We start from the raw sequence: 15469 nt of genomic DNA, 5'->3' as shown, positions 1-15469 counted from the left end.
GGTACATTTAATATAGCATTTCAATCTATCTATTCTGGAAGAATTGCCACTGCCAAAACATATGCCTTCTGTTTAGAAGAGAAATTAAAAGAGATTAGAAGAGTGGGTCGCCACCCCAAAACATTAGCATTCTCTCAGTTCAAGCAGTTCCATATTTTTCTCCTACTTGTAACAAATCTCTTCTGTACTAATCCAGCTTGACTAAATACAGGCATTCAAAAAAGCCTGAGGCAGATTAAAACTAATTTACATGGGCTTCTCCAAGTGGACTAGGCTAGTCCAGGAGTGAACAGAACACATGTTCACCCTTGGGGGTGGGGGGGAAGGGGGACCCAAAGGCTGCCTGCACTAACCAAGGCCATCCTGCACACCTCCCAGCATGCCAGAGACTGCCAAGGGCACCCAAATGCAGCTGAGCAGATGCTGCCCCTGATTTGGCTGCCAGGCACATGCCCCTACTTCCTTCCTTCTACAGAGCAGCTGGGCCACCCCTAATTGGTTACTGGACACACACCCCTAACCCCCTTCCAGGAGAGCCCCAGAGTGGGTCATCATGGTATGTTCCCCCCATCACTGCCAGCCGGGCTGCCTAGCACACTAAAAGGAATTGCACCAGGTGCCTGCTACTGCCACCTGCAGTTCCTTGGAGCTCTGAGGGGCCTGATCCTTCCTTCTGTGGCACACCTCCCCCCATCCCCCCACCCCCCACACACCTAGGGACATTGTGTAAAATGGAGCTAAGGACAGAAGATTTGCTGGCTGGCTCTGTGACAGCCTGGGGGAGGGGCCCACTGTGTGCTCAGCCAGTGCAGCAGAGTCTGGCAAAATTCTAGCAGGCTTCCCTGCAGGAGGCTAGAGGGAGCCTGCAAAGCAGCCTGTGATGCCAGTGGATGGTGACCCAACATGAATCAATAGGGGACCTGATACAAAATTTCGATAGACTGGTCTAACCTAAACCAACAAAGTCTGATACCTCATCAATCCAGGTCTACCTTAGACCGGATTCCGCCATCTTTAAACCAAAACATGTGCCCAAAACATCTGTTCTGTTGCAGGTATAGAAGTTTCCAATCACTTATGCTGGTTTATACATAGAGTTTGTACCTGGCCTATATGTACCATATGACTACTTCCACAGGTCAAATTCAGGTTGAATGTCCTGATGACAATGTAATCAGTTTCCCTCCAGAAATGAAAGCATCATATCATAAACAACTTATTAGATAAAACTTTTAAGGCAGTCAGGGAGATGTTTGTCTAATTATGGTTTTATAGGATCATGACATATATTCCAAATTGTTCTATCTAACAGAATACCAATGGAGTAGAAAAGCAACAGTTATAGTAAACTGCACAGTTTGTGAGGGAAAGATAAATCAAAGAGATTTCTTTTATTAATTTTTTTAATTGAAACAAGATGATTAACAGAAAAATAAAATCAACAGACTATTAGCAGGAATAAACCAATCTCTAGTTATAATGTTATATCCTAACTCCTACCGGGGATAGGAAAGACATAACAAAATTCTTCAAACAATAGCTACCAATATCCTAATTAAATGAACTGTGCCTGTCTCGATTTTCATGAAGTGGACCAAGCTATTCTCAGTTGTGCGTATGCAACTGCACAGATTTCAAAAGAGTTGCACACATCCAAATGAGCAGGTTTTGGCTCTGCATCTCGCTAAGTAAACATAGAATTAAAGCGCCTTTATATTCACAGTGAATAGGAAATTGTTTATAGTTACTTTTAGATGGGATATTTGAATTTTAAGAGATATTTGCTTGGTTGGTGAGTCATCTGACATCCTGCTTGTAATTAAGTTATTGCATCCTGCCTCATAAGAGAGGTGTTTATACAGATGTTTGAGGAAATATCTAGTTTAAAAAATGTCAGAACAACATAAATTTTGAGATGATTCTAGGTTGGGACCTCATTCACCTGTTCCCCTATTTACTTTACCGTTATAGCTTAATTATTTCTTTATTGTAAAGTCCCATGCTGAAACCCAAAGCTATAAGATATGCATAAACTGGAGTTTGGTTCAACTCAGTAAAGGCAGCAATTAGATCTGAGCTTCACTCAGTAAAGGCAGCAATTAGATCTGAGCTTCACTATATTTGGGGGAGGGGGGAAGGGAAATCAGGCCCATCTTCACTGAAAGCAGCTTGACAGCTAAATTTTATAGGACCAAAGTACATAATATGTATTAACAGTATGTCCTACAGCTGTCAGGAGACTGAGGAAATTAGGTTAGATGTTAACCAGGCATTGAGACCACATTGGCCTCAAGGCCACATTGACTAGAACCTCTCCAACCATTTGTACAAACAGCCCTAAACCAGAAGCAGAAACCACTCTTGTTTTATGGACTGGCCTTCTGCACTAGTTTCTTCACTTACCTCCTCAACTGCCAAGTTCCTGGATGTCTGCAAAATTTCTTCACCAATATTTATTATATAGCACCTAGATGCTCCAGTTGCAAACAGGGCAACTGCTACTGCTGTACAAATATACTATAAGTGCCAGTTCTTGGCCTTGAATATCTCACAATCCAAATAGAAGAGAAACAAAGGGTGAGAGAAAGGAAGTATTATTATTCCCAATCTGCATATGGGGAACAGAATACTTAAGGAACTTCCTCAAGTCACATCAGAAATGCGTAGAAAAGCCAGGACTTGAAAACAAATCGCATCAGTCCCAGACTATTACCCTGTGCATCCTACCTTTCATCCCCAAGAATCCATTATGTGTTACTCTATAGTATAGCATTTTTGCTGAGGAAGTGGTGAAGGAATAGGGTTGGTGTCCTACTTATTTCTGACACAGGTTACATGTGGAGGTATACACATTTACTAGTTTTACTGTTTAGAAGATAGCCTTTGCTTAAAAAAAAAAAGCAGAATCCTGAAGAACAGGTATGCCAGCAGATGGTATGCCACTGAGAATATTGTGAAGACAACTAGCCTGAAACTAGAACATTTAGAGGCATCATTTGAGAGTTATTTGCATCAGATGGTGGATCAGCTGGACAAAGGACAGACATGGCAAACCTGCTCATTTCAAAGACATTAGTATCTAATCTTAGCATGGAATCAATAGATACAGACCTCAGTGGAGCCAGTTTATTCCAGCTCATGATCAGCTTCAAGGTCTATTAAGCCAAAGAAAAAGGCAGGTTTCGGACTCCCACAGAAGCACAAAATATCAATACACCTAGATTCTGTCTTGTTCAGCAAAGATTCCTTTCCTAGATGAAGTTTTCTTTTTTTAAAGTCATTAGTTAACAAAATCTCCACAGACCATTCGACACAATGCCGTAAGTATACTTTATCAAAACCTGACACCTGGCTATATATTTTATGAAAATAAAAGTTCAATACAGCCTCCCTGCAAGGAAACAAAATAAAGTTTGTTAACCTACCTTTTCTTCTTTCTCTTTCCTTCAGAATAGCTTCTAGCCATTCTTGCTTCTCTTCAGGAGTTTTTGCCATGCATACAAACCATTTGTTCTTTGCTGTGTTGTGAATCTTCCAGCCATTAACAACAATGTGGCCACTGCTATGATAGTCCGCTAGAAATGCATAACAAAAATCATTTAATAAGAATAGCCTGGAATGTTTTAAAATAGCTAATACTAGAGTTTACTGGTCCCAGATGCAGTGTTTACACATGTACGCAGGACTGCAGCATGTTGAGCTGGGGCAGTGCAGCCCTAGCTGGTGGGGCAACCTGGGGGTCAGCCTGCCAGCCCAGGGCTGGTCCGACCAGGCTAAGTGTGCTGTGGAGGGGCTGGCTGGGGCATGAGGGTGCTACAGTACAGGGCTAGCTGACAGGCAGTACCTGAGCTGTAGCATCCTCATGCCCCAGCCAGCCAGCCAGCCCTGCCACTATGTACACATGTGCTGCAGCAGAGCAAATAACTTTGCCATAGGCTAGTACTTCTATCAGACAGTACTAGCCTATGACAGAGTTAATCAGTTTACTTTGGCTTAAAAGCTGCTCCACTTGTGTAGACACAGACATTTTACTGAGGAGCTAACCATGCAACTATTATGTAGATGCCCTTCAGTGTAAGCTTATCAGGTAGATGTCCCCCAACCTAAGCTATATTGAATCTCCATACATTGTATTCCTTGCAAAGCAATCTTTCAATACATTTACTGTTTTTGAATGGTCCTAAACTGTCAGCCTTGGAGTATGAATTCTTCAATGAATCCACATAACAGATTTAGTGTAACAGATTCAGTATAAGCAGCTTTCCCATATTATGTTACCCAAGTATCTTGCCATCAAACCTGACCCAGATGGCAAGGGAAAAGAAGGTAGTTCAAATCTCTATACCTATACAGTACTTGAATTCCAATTAGACTGATAGAAAGACAGCTTCTTAATTACACTAATATTTTTAAGCTGCCACTGTCTCCTGGTTAAAGGGCCACATAGCATAACCTAGCTACCTCCAGTTTTAGGGCTAATAAACTTCTCTTGATTCACAGATTTTCTATTAACACTAACTGCTCAACAAGAATGTATGGTCTCTGCATTAGATTCCACAGCATTCAGTGAATTTAGTGTTTTTTAATGTAAGAGAGAAAGAATTCCCTACCAGATGGCACAAAGGATATAATTTAGATTCTAAATGCAATAGCGTTTGATTGTACTGATTGAAAATAATTTACCATAAAAAGCTTTAAAAGGTTGAAAAAAATTCAAATTCAATCTGATGCATAAGCAAATAAGACAAATTGTGCCAGCATATAGCCTTATTAGACTTATTTGAACTGAAGTTTTCTCCAAAGAATCAACAAAATGACTAGTTAAACTTAATGTGAATATAAATGAACAAAATAATTATATTTGCTTTGATTTCAAAATCAAATTTATCTAATGCCCACTTTATTCAGAATATAAGTGTACAATTGGCACAGAAAATAACATTTATCATAACTTTTTTGGTTCCAAAGTTTTGCATTTTCACATATTTCAAAATAACCCAGGTTTATCTTATGAATAACAATTTCCTGTTAATATATTATTCATTATTGTAACTTTTGATAATAGCATTTCAGTCTGTGAATCTTACCTGGAAATCCATTACCAAGCAATCTTTCACAATGCAACTAGTGCCATTGCCTACAGTGAAAGTGCTTCAATAAGATTATGTGTAGTTCCAGGAGGCAGTACTATTTACAAACCCATAGTAACAAATTACAACAAAATAATTATATAGAAACCTAAGTTAAAACTGAATTTATCACCACTATACAATATATAATAGCAAAGGTTAACAAACTCTTGTTAAGGAGCAAGAGAAAGCTATGGCCTGGCTTGAACCACCCTAATAGTTTCAATAATTTGCAAATACTTTTTCATAGTTCAGTCCAGTTTTTTAAATGAGATGGGATTTTCAAAAACTGAAATCTTTGTAAAAATGCTTGCTGCGAGTTATCATAAATCTCAGCAGACATGTTGATATCCTTTCAATAACTCTGCATTTTAATAAGATGGAACACAGCCAAGTATTGTATGCACAGCCTGGGAAATGTCAGTAACTGCCATAATTTGTTGTTCAGAGAATCTGAAAACTGATGACTAAATATTCAGCTGAAGAGTGACTCTTGTGTTCAAAAGTGTATAAGAAAAAGAAAAAAATGGGAAGGAGGGGAAAACTTATGTGAATTAATTTTACACTATCATCTTTCTTTATAATATTTACAATTTTTTTAAGCTGCTCATTACAGCAATACCTGAACACCTCTAAAACAAATAGCCATGAGAGGTACGGAAACGGTATCTCTATAGGGAATTGAAGCAGTTAGGATTATGGCTGTTTACAGATGTAAAAACAAAATAATAAATCCAAAACGGTGCTTTACTTTAAACTCAAAGCACCCCTGCGCTGAGCCCAGCACATGCCCAGAAGAGGCATCTCATTAGTTTGACCCAGCTCACCCAAAGCACCATATACATCAGGCACTTTGGTGGGGCTTTTTGTCACTTTTATCTAATAGCTGATTGAATCAGCTATTAGATAAAATTGCCAAAAAGCCCTGCTGAAGCGTGCGATCTATACAGACACTGTAGAGTCAAGTCGAACTATCCTGCTGCTTCTTCCAGTAAAGCACATTTTCTATTTATTTTTCACATCTGTCAGCAGCCCATGTGGCTATCCAAAGGTCATGCAGGAACTCTACAGCACAGCCAAAAAGAGAATCCAAACTTTCAAAGTACCGGACTGGTATGATAACCAGAATCTAATAGTCCATTAGACTGGGAGTTGGTAAAAGCTCCTATAATCCAAGTTGCCTAACATTATCATTACAGATGATTCTTGTATCTTTTTAAGAAACTCTAACTTCCTTTTGCAGAAGTCTTTGAAATTTGAAAAATGGAAAAGTGTGGTAGAGAAATGCCCTTTCTTTTTCTCATATAATTCCATTCAAGTCTTGCTGAGCAATAAATTGCTGGTATCACCATTTCCTTTCTTTTGGATTTTTCCTTTCTCTTGGCAGCATAATTAAAATAGTATTTAAATTAAATATGAACATTATATCACTGGTCCCACCAAAAACAGCAACAGCAATAGCAAACTATAGGAAAGTACTGGCTGAACAGCTATACCAGAAGACAGGAGAGTTGAGCCAGGCTGATTCTTTCCCAGACATCCCCACATTAAATAGTTAGCCCTTAAGGCCCATATTCCCCACTCGGGACTGAACTTTCTCAACTCCCAACCAGAACTGGAGAGATGATAAAGCTGAATGAACCATGCAGCCGTTTATCTACTGTCCAAATCCAGCACATAAATAACAACCTTCCATTCAGCTTCACTGACAGAGCCCTGGGCTGTGTTGCTGAAGATTCAGGATACATAATAAGTGACTTCCTACAACTGTACATAACTTTTTTTTTCCTTGAGGAAAAGATCATGACATTTTACAGAAACTATTTTAAATAAAATTAAAGTTGCAAACGTTTGTAAAACACTGTTAGGAAACTCTAAATATAAAATTGCCTGCACAAGATTAATTCTACCCCTTGGATGTATGTTCACACAGTCTTTACCTGCATTACAACTGACTGGTTGTTTTATTTATGGGAGGGTGGGGGTACAGTTAACAGCATGAACATTTTGGGGTAAGGGAGGAGGGACAGGAATTAAGATTGTGTAAACAAACATACATCTGGCATTTCCTAACTTCCATGTGCATAAAGCCTCAATAATATTCCTTTAACATCATTTGTATTGTATGTATTTACATGTTTTCAAACATGTTTAAAAACATTTTTAAAAAACTGAATAAAAGACAGACCATACAAACCTTAAAAAGACAAATAATGTACATTCTACTCTAATCAGTATAATCAGAAAACTGACACCATGGCTCATGATTTTTGAAACAAAAACAAAATGAAAAGCTTCCATAAATTGTGCTGCTCAGCCAAATCTAGCTTCATCAAAGAAAAAAAAACAAAGACTTTTAGAAAAAGTATTAATTTCCTCAGACTTGTCATTTGCATTACAATAACTTTTACCCATGAACCTCTCTTTCAGAAGCCTTTGCTTCTACTTACAACAATGAAGACTATGACACTATCTTTCTTCATCTGTCAGTCAAACTATCCCACTAGAATGTTCTCAGTTACCAACTCCTCCAGAACCACTTGATAGACCAATGAAGTCAAGGGAGGTATGTCAATTTACACCAGATGAGACTCTGACCCCCATGATCTGAAAAGAACAAGGTTGTCCATTTAAGCCTTGCACACCAAAAATATTGCCCATCAGAAGATTTGAAAAAGAAATCACCTAGAACTCTACTAGCCTTTATTATTTTAACCAATACATTTGTATGGTGATTTATAGAAACAAAAAAACAAGATCCATGTTCCCTATAGCTTTCAAACTAAATTAAAAACCTGAGAAAATGATGGCCATTGATTAATAAAGGGAAATAATAATTTAATTCCCAATGCACAACCAATATGAATTAAATGAATTTTGAAAGAACATGCCATTACATTTGGGAATAACACATGGCAAAAGACAGAAACGTATAGCACCAAGTAAGAGGTCAGCTGTAGAAAGCAAGATAAATAAAATGGGTTAAAGATAAAGCACTGAAAGGCATCAAGAGGATGAATTGGATACACTGACAGACATGGGAACACTTCGAAAAAAGGTATAAGGACATGACTGGGCAAGGAAGAAAGGACGCATGTCAAGGCACACAACAAAGTAGCCCAGTACTGATTATAAGAAAGGATGCATATAGGAGAAAGAACTGCAAGTACTGTCAAGAAAAGAGCTCTGTCTGGGGACCTGGAAATGAAGCTTAGGCTTTTCAATATCATATGGAGATCCAGTAAGAGGATACAAGCAATGAGTGATAGGCAAAAACTGCAGGAAAGAACAAATATTTTAGCACACTGGTAAAATTAATGAAAGGGAGGGTGAAGTCAAGGATTCAGGAAAAGAGGTAAATTTACCGTAATTCAGTAATGAGAGAGAGAACCAACAGTGAAATCTGGTGTCATAGGCCTAGGAAAAAAGGTAGGAGTGGATTTTGGAAATGTCAGAGACAGAAGTAATAAGATTTGTTAAATGAGGAAAGGAAGAAGGAAAGGTAAGCCCAAGCTATATGTCTGAAGTGACAAAGGAAATAACATTTACTGTGGTTTTCAGAACTGAGAGAGAGATTGGGTGACCATATGAGAATGAAAATGAATACTTGTGTCTAACTAAAGGTACATACAGACATTCAGAGAGGTTAGAGTTAGACTGCATTAAACTGCATTAAAATTGCATTAAAAATGGCCACCCAATCTAACTTAGTTTGCCCAGGTGCAGACCTTACTCTTAGATCCCTACTTTAGTAGATCTAAGTGAGAACTGTACAGAAGTTCAGGAAGTTTAGATCAATTTAAACATGGCTGACCTGATCTAAATTAACTGTACCTCTGAGATAGGCTGACTTAAATTGGTCTCACTGGACCTGATCTAACTGAACTTCTGTACAATTTCCAGTGTAGCACCCTCAGACCTCACTTTCCCCTGCAATCCTCTCCAAGCCCCCTAATTACTCCCCCATCTCAATTTACCTTAGAACAGGTGGTCATTTTTAACTCAATCTAACCTCCCCCTATCCTCCTGCAATGTCTGTACATACCCTAAATTCAGCTTGAAGAGCCAGTATGATATCCAAGACAAGCCAATGAAAGGGGAGGAAATTTTTAAGAGACTTGAAAAAATGGGGGGAAAAAAGATCAAGGTTTGGGAAGCAAGACAGGACAGTCATAAACACACCAGTGATATGAGAGATCATATGAGCAAGTAAATTTACCCATAGGATGAAGATGATGAGGAAAAAATATGGGCTAAGCAAACAACAGATAGACATAGGAAAGGCCAAAATGTTCAGACCTATTTTTGCTTTGTTTTTGTTTTTTAACAAAAAGTATTAATTCTGACCAGATGTTCACCACAATAAAAATCAGCAATGGGGGTTGGGAATACAAGACAAAAATGAGAACAATATGAAGAAATCAGAGAAACTAGATTCATTCACATCAGCAAGGCCAGATAAACTTCACTCTACAGTACAAAAGGAATTAGTTGAAGCAATCTCTGATCCATAAGCTATTATTATTAAGAATTCATAGAGAACTATAGAGCAGTCATCCTAATTTTAATACCAAAAAAGATAGTGGAACAAATAATTAAATAATCAGTGTATAAACACCTAGAACAGTGGCTTTATAATGCTCTCATAACATTTGTGAATTGAGGGACACCCCATTTAAAAAACTAATGTATTTATTATAGTGCTAATCTGCTTGTAGAGAGGCTAGGAAGGACAAGGAGCAGCTGGGCAGAAGCACCTGCATTGCAATGCATGGGGGGAGGAGGAGCAGCTGGAAAGGAAGAGCCTACATTTATCTCATCACTCATGCTTATCTCCTCTGTCCCAGCATCACCCTTCAAAGGCTGCCACAGCACTCTGGTTGAGAATCACTGACTTAAAGAATAATAAAGTGATAAGACACAGCCAACATGGATTTGTTAAAAACATGTCATGCCAAACAAATGTAATCTCCTGCTCCTCCTAAGCAAACTCGCTTAGCAGATATGAGAAATACAGTTGATGTGATGCATCATAACTTTTGTATAAGATTTTTGATACAGTCCTACATAACAGTCTCATAAGAAAAGAAAAATGCAGTCTAGGTGAAAAGAGATACTTAAAGAATAGTTACCAACAGTTTACTATCAAGCTAGGAGATTTATATAAATTGAGATCCTGGCAGGGTGTGTTACAGGACTCTAATCATCATGAGCAGATCCAGGAACACTATGATGTGGAGCAGCCACATCACCCCACCCCCATGGAGCCGTCCCTACTCACCGTTTGGTACTTTTATGAATTACTTGGATCATGGAGTACATTTATCAAATGTGTGGATTATACTAAACTGGGAGTGGCTGAAAGCACTGTAGAGCACAGCACAAGTCTAACGGCAAGTTAAGGAGACCCCTAGTCATATGCAAAGACCAGGGAGCTAATTGTTCCTTTCTGCATGACACTGATAAGGCCTTCGATGGGCTTATCAGTTTTGCCAATCAAACTTCAAGAAAGAAACAAGCAAATCAAAGTTTCAAGAATGAGGTTGGGGTGGCGTTTTTTGGAGGGGGGGAAAAAGTCGGGCTTTCCATTAAAATTTTAGTTTGAAAACCAAATTTTTTACCAAAATATTTTCAGTTTCAGTTTCAATTTCTTAAAAGTGAAAGCAAGTAATATTTTATCCCACTCTATGCACTGTATTTTTTAAAAGTCGTCTAAAAACTAATTATGTTGCAATTACAGCATGTAACTTTCAAAATTGTTTTTCTGAATTATATAAACAGATATGTCCCACATAAAATTTACAGAAGTGAAATACACGGTCTTAGTCAAGGAAATAAATATCAGCCTAGCATTTCATCATCATAATGACTGTTGCCAGTTTAAGTCAGTCATCTGTGAATGGCTGGCTAGAACAGTGACTGCCCAGAAAATAATGTATGAAACCAATGATACATTTCAGAAGCACAGTGTTAATGGAACAATCTGCCTCTATCCTAATTTCCTGTAAATCAGCACTCTCTTCTCCCTCAAAATGCCAATGAAAATCGCTCACACTTCACAGGAGATGCCTGGAGCTGACAAGAACAGGCTCTGTAGGTTATAACTGATAAGGGCAAATATACTCACCTGTACCATCATCTACATTCTCTACTTCCATCACCTCTGTGTTTATTCTGCCTCGAAAGAGATACCGATGACCATCAGTAGATGCTTTGCTGTTCTTCAATCGCCTTAGAAAGAAAAATGCACAAAAGTTGTCAAAACAGCACATTTTGTTTCTATTACTTTACTACTTGCATGTATTACAATAATGGCTCGAGGCTTCTGTAAAATGCAAGACCAAACTGAACTAGGGCCGTAAAACCCAGAGGATAGAAATAACCTGCACTTTATTATGAATTAGTACAATTTTGTCATCACAGTACTATCACATGGTTCAGGTAGCATAAGTCCAGGAGGAACTTAAATTAAGATGAGTTCACCCTCTGTGTCCCCCACCCTTCCCATTCCCATTCTGGTCCCTTTTTACCAGTTGCTCAGTTTGTTAATAAATAACCTATGGGAATGAAGTATCTCATTTTTTATCATAATCAAAATAACAAATCGTTTTGGCATGTTAAATATTTTTTCATCCATTCTGTTTTATCAGCTCATGATACTTTTTGAACTGTTAAAAATTCTGCAGCTTTTCTCATTTCTCTAAAATCAAATTCTTTTCTCAGCTTCAATTGTGTCACATTCCCTGGACAAGGAATATGTTCCTTTTTATTCCAAAGTGAATGACTTCAAGCACATCATAGTTTAGGACCGTGATAGCCAGGTGGTGAATATACACAGTAAGTTACTTTCTTTAATTTTCTGGGCACAGATTTTGCAGTATAATAACTACATTAACAGCCTACTTCAATATGCATATGGAGCAGAATTTCTTCAGAGGGACTTACTTAATAAAGCATCATTCAAAAACAATTTAGGAATAAAAAGTTATTAATCATAGAAAGTCTTATTGACACTGCAAATAATTTCTTCTTCAAGTATTAAAAGAGAACATGACAAGCACTGTAAGCAATATAAGTTTTGAATTCCGGTAAGTATACATATCATTCACATACCTTTACACAAATTCTCTCTCAAACAAAAAAACAAAAACCAAAGACAAAATCCCTAATTCCTCCTACTTGGGCCACCTTTCTTTGAACAGGTCAGTTGACGGCTCATGTGACTGTGCAAGCTCTGCTGTAAGGGCGCCCTCTTATCTCACCTGCCACGTCTTTGATGGAAAAATAATGGGAGGATGCCCATGACCCTTCACTTAGTCCTGGCTCACTGAACCTTACTCAAGCTCTCTGATCTGTAGGCCCTATGGCAGTAGGGTGCTGCACAAGGCACCTCAGACCTTATGGGCTAACTAAGTGGCTCCAACCACCCCTTTACCACGCCCCATGCCTTGCAGACATTACATTGCTCTTATGCTCTGTTGGGATCTTGACTGACTCGGACTCAGCCCCTTTGATATAGCTAGGCCTTCCAGCCTAGACCCCCTGTATTGGGCCTGGATTTGAGGCACTGGCCCACAAAATCTTTTTATTACAGGGCGGCTGGCCTTTGCATCTTCTAGATTAGTTCTAGGGAAATTATGAAATCATGATATTGTAGATGTTGTGGAAATCATGAAATCTGGCATGCAAAATCCAGCAATGTCAGCAAAATCCAAAAAAGCCCCCCAAGCTTAGTCTAGTCAATCATTAAACAATAAAATGCTACCTAGAGGGAGCCAGCAGTCCTCCATGGCATTGCAACCCGGCCACGCAAACCACTGGGGGAAAGAAGGAGGGAAGCTGCAGGCATGAAGGGGAGCATGACTGCTGCTCCCACCCTTCACTGCTGACTGGCTAAAAGAGCTGCCTGTCATGTAGCCCCACTGCTCACCACCAAATTGGCAGAGAGAGGTGGGGCTGTATGATGGACAGCCCTTGCAACCAATCAGCAGTGAGAGGCAGTGCAAGCAGGGTCCCTCAGCCAGAGGTATAGGGGGCCCTGCCACAATCAGCCTATGAAAATGGAAGCCAGCCCCATTATCTGCCCACAAAATTGGCCAACCGCCTCCTCAAGTTGGGTAGACCCCTAGTTATGTCAAGCAAATTGTACATGCTAAACAAAAATATTAAAGTTCATAGATACTGATCATAGCAAAGGTCTCCAAGCAAAGTCTTTATCAGTTCAAAGGTGACAGGTATTGTTTTACTTTAAACATACCTACCAGTCCCTGTGACATTCCAGTCTCTGCACTCCTGGAAAATGAAACTGTTTCACTGGAAGCTGATCAAAGTATTTTAATATTATAAAAGCCTTAAGTCTGACTTTGTCTGTCTATCTGTCCACACTCTGATAGGCTGATTGACAAGCAACCAATGAGAGTGTGAACAAGCATTCCAACAGGAGCTGGCAGTGGTGAAGTGCTGCCATGATGGCAGGGACACAGCAAATGGAGGGGTGGGCAAAGCCAGTGCAGCGCCCTGCTCCCTGGAGGCAGGGCCAACAGAGTGGCTGAAACAAGGGGGTTGAGGCCTTGCAAGTGATGGCAGCAGCAGCGTGGGGGGGAGCAGGATTGGGATGCCACAGGGGGCGCCAGGCCACTGGCTCTGGCCTCAGCCTGCCCCCTCCCCTTCCATCGTTGTCGCCTGCAGGTCCCAACATGGCAGCAGTGTGGGGAATAGCAGCGGTGGGGAGGAAGGGGAGTGGGTCTAGGCCTGATGTGGGGAGAATGGGACCTGAGAGTGGGGAGAAGATGGGCCACTGCAGTGGGGGGAGCAGCAGGCACAGGCCAACCCAGCAACGGTTGGGGTGATGGCAGGTACGGGTGCTGAGCTAATGCTGGGGGAGTGGAGGAGGAGTGGGACCAAGGTGAAGGCAGGGAGGAGGACTGAGCCAGAGCCAGAGGAGAAGCCGGCCCACCACGGCCCTGGGATGAGGGGAGCAGTGGGCACAGACTGATGCACCAGCAGCTGAGGGAGGGGAGGAACAGGCCTTCTTCCCCTCTTAGGCCCGGTCCCACTCCTACCCTCTCCCCCGTGTTGGCCCCAAGCCCACTCCTCCCATCCTCTTGCCACTGGGTCCAACAAGTCCTGCTGCTCCCCCCGCCAGCAACCCAGCTTGTCCCCAGACTTGGGCCCGGCCCTCCCCTGCATCAGGCCCAGGCCCACTCCTCTCCTTCCCCCACCTCTGCCACCACGGAGGGGAGTGAGTCTCAAATGGGTAGGGGGCCCGCAAGCCCATTCTGACATGGCCCAACGTGGAAGGGGAGAGTGGGCCGGTGGCAGGGGGAGGGAAGTAGCAGGCCTCCCACTAAGGCTAAGGGGGAAGGTTAATTCAGTTATTTATAAAAGTTATCAAGAGAATTTGCTCTTACAGCAAATCCTATTGATAACTCTTATGAATAAATTAACTCCCCATCTACAATTCTTGCCAATAAAAATATTATTAATCTATTTAAATCCAGTCATTTTAATATCTGAAGAAACATCAAAGCTGAATTGTTCAAAAAGGAAAAATCACTGCCAGGAAGAAATATTTTGAACATCATTAAAAGAAACCATCTATATATGCCACATTCAAGATTTTCATTCACTACTATATTTTTACTAGCAAATATCCATGGAAAAAAGCAATTTACTTATGGAGAATTAATGGGTTCTTGTTACAGCAAGTCATAATTTAGTTGCGATTGCACTGAAAAACTTGAAAAGTGAGTTAATTTAAGAAAAAAATGGAGAGAACTTCTAACCTGTTCTGGTTTCTGCTAGACTGAGAATCATGAGTAGAATGGCATCCTTGAAAATCATAATGGAATTATATTTCAGAGTTATTCAAATTCATGCAAAACTAAATTCATGGAAAAATTCTAAACACCAATTCTAAACTATGACAATCCAAATGAATACTGAAATATGAAAACAAAGGGAGAAATCCACTACAACTCGAGAAAGAAAATGTAAATGTGTAATGCCCTTGCATTAGCAAACAGTCTTCACCACCAGCATTTTCTCCAGAGGAAAGCAATGGGTTACCAAATGGAGGAAGATGAATCAAATCCCTATAAAAAAAAAGGGCTACCACCTTTTTGTCTCCAGTGACATATATAAGTCTTTCTAATGAAACAGAGTGTATCAACACCATCTACTGTTTTACTAGCTAGGCCTTCTGCCAGCAGAAACCTTTACAGTGCATTTATTCCACAATCATTAAGTAATATGAATGAATAGACTATGATAGAATGGAGATACAATCTCATCTTGATTCTCTGTTAGTTAACTAAGTTACTAAGTTAACCAGTTAACCA

General features: G+C 40.0%; 1 protein-coding gene across 1 annotated transcript in view; it reads right to left on the bottom strand.

Annotated features, from left to right (window-relative positions):
• PREX2 (phosphatidylinositol-3,4,5-trisphosphate dependent Rac exchange factor 2) overlaps positions 1-15469 on the bottom strand; it is a 300944-nt gene that overhangs the window by 178677 nt on the left and 106798 nt on the right. Inside the window, exons 8-9 of the mRNA XM_090040116.1 lie at positions 11257-11360; positions 3426-3575 (exon numbers count right to left, since the gene is read on the bottom strand). Coding sequence (XP_089896242.1) covers positions 3426-3575; positions 11257-11360 — 254 coding nt within the window. The remainder of the gene's footprint in view (positions 1-3425; positions 3576-11256; positions 11361-15469) is intronic.

Source organism: Crocodylus siamensis, chromosome 3 (assembly GCF_052110815.1).
Source record: "Crocodylus siamensis isolate JL-2025a chromosome 3, ASM5211081v1, whole genome shotgun sequence".
Lineage (NCBI taxonomy): Eukaryota > Metazoa > Chordata > Crocodylia > Crocodylidae > Crocodylus > Crocodylus siamensis.
Note: the sequence above shows the minus strand (reverse complement) of the source record. Positions and strands in the feature narration are given on the sequence as shown.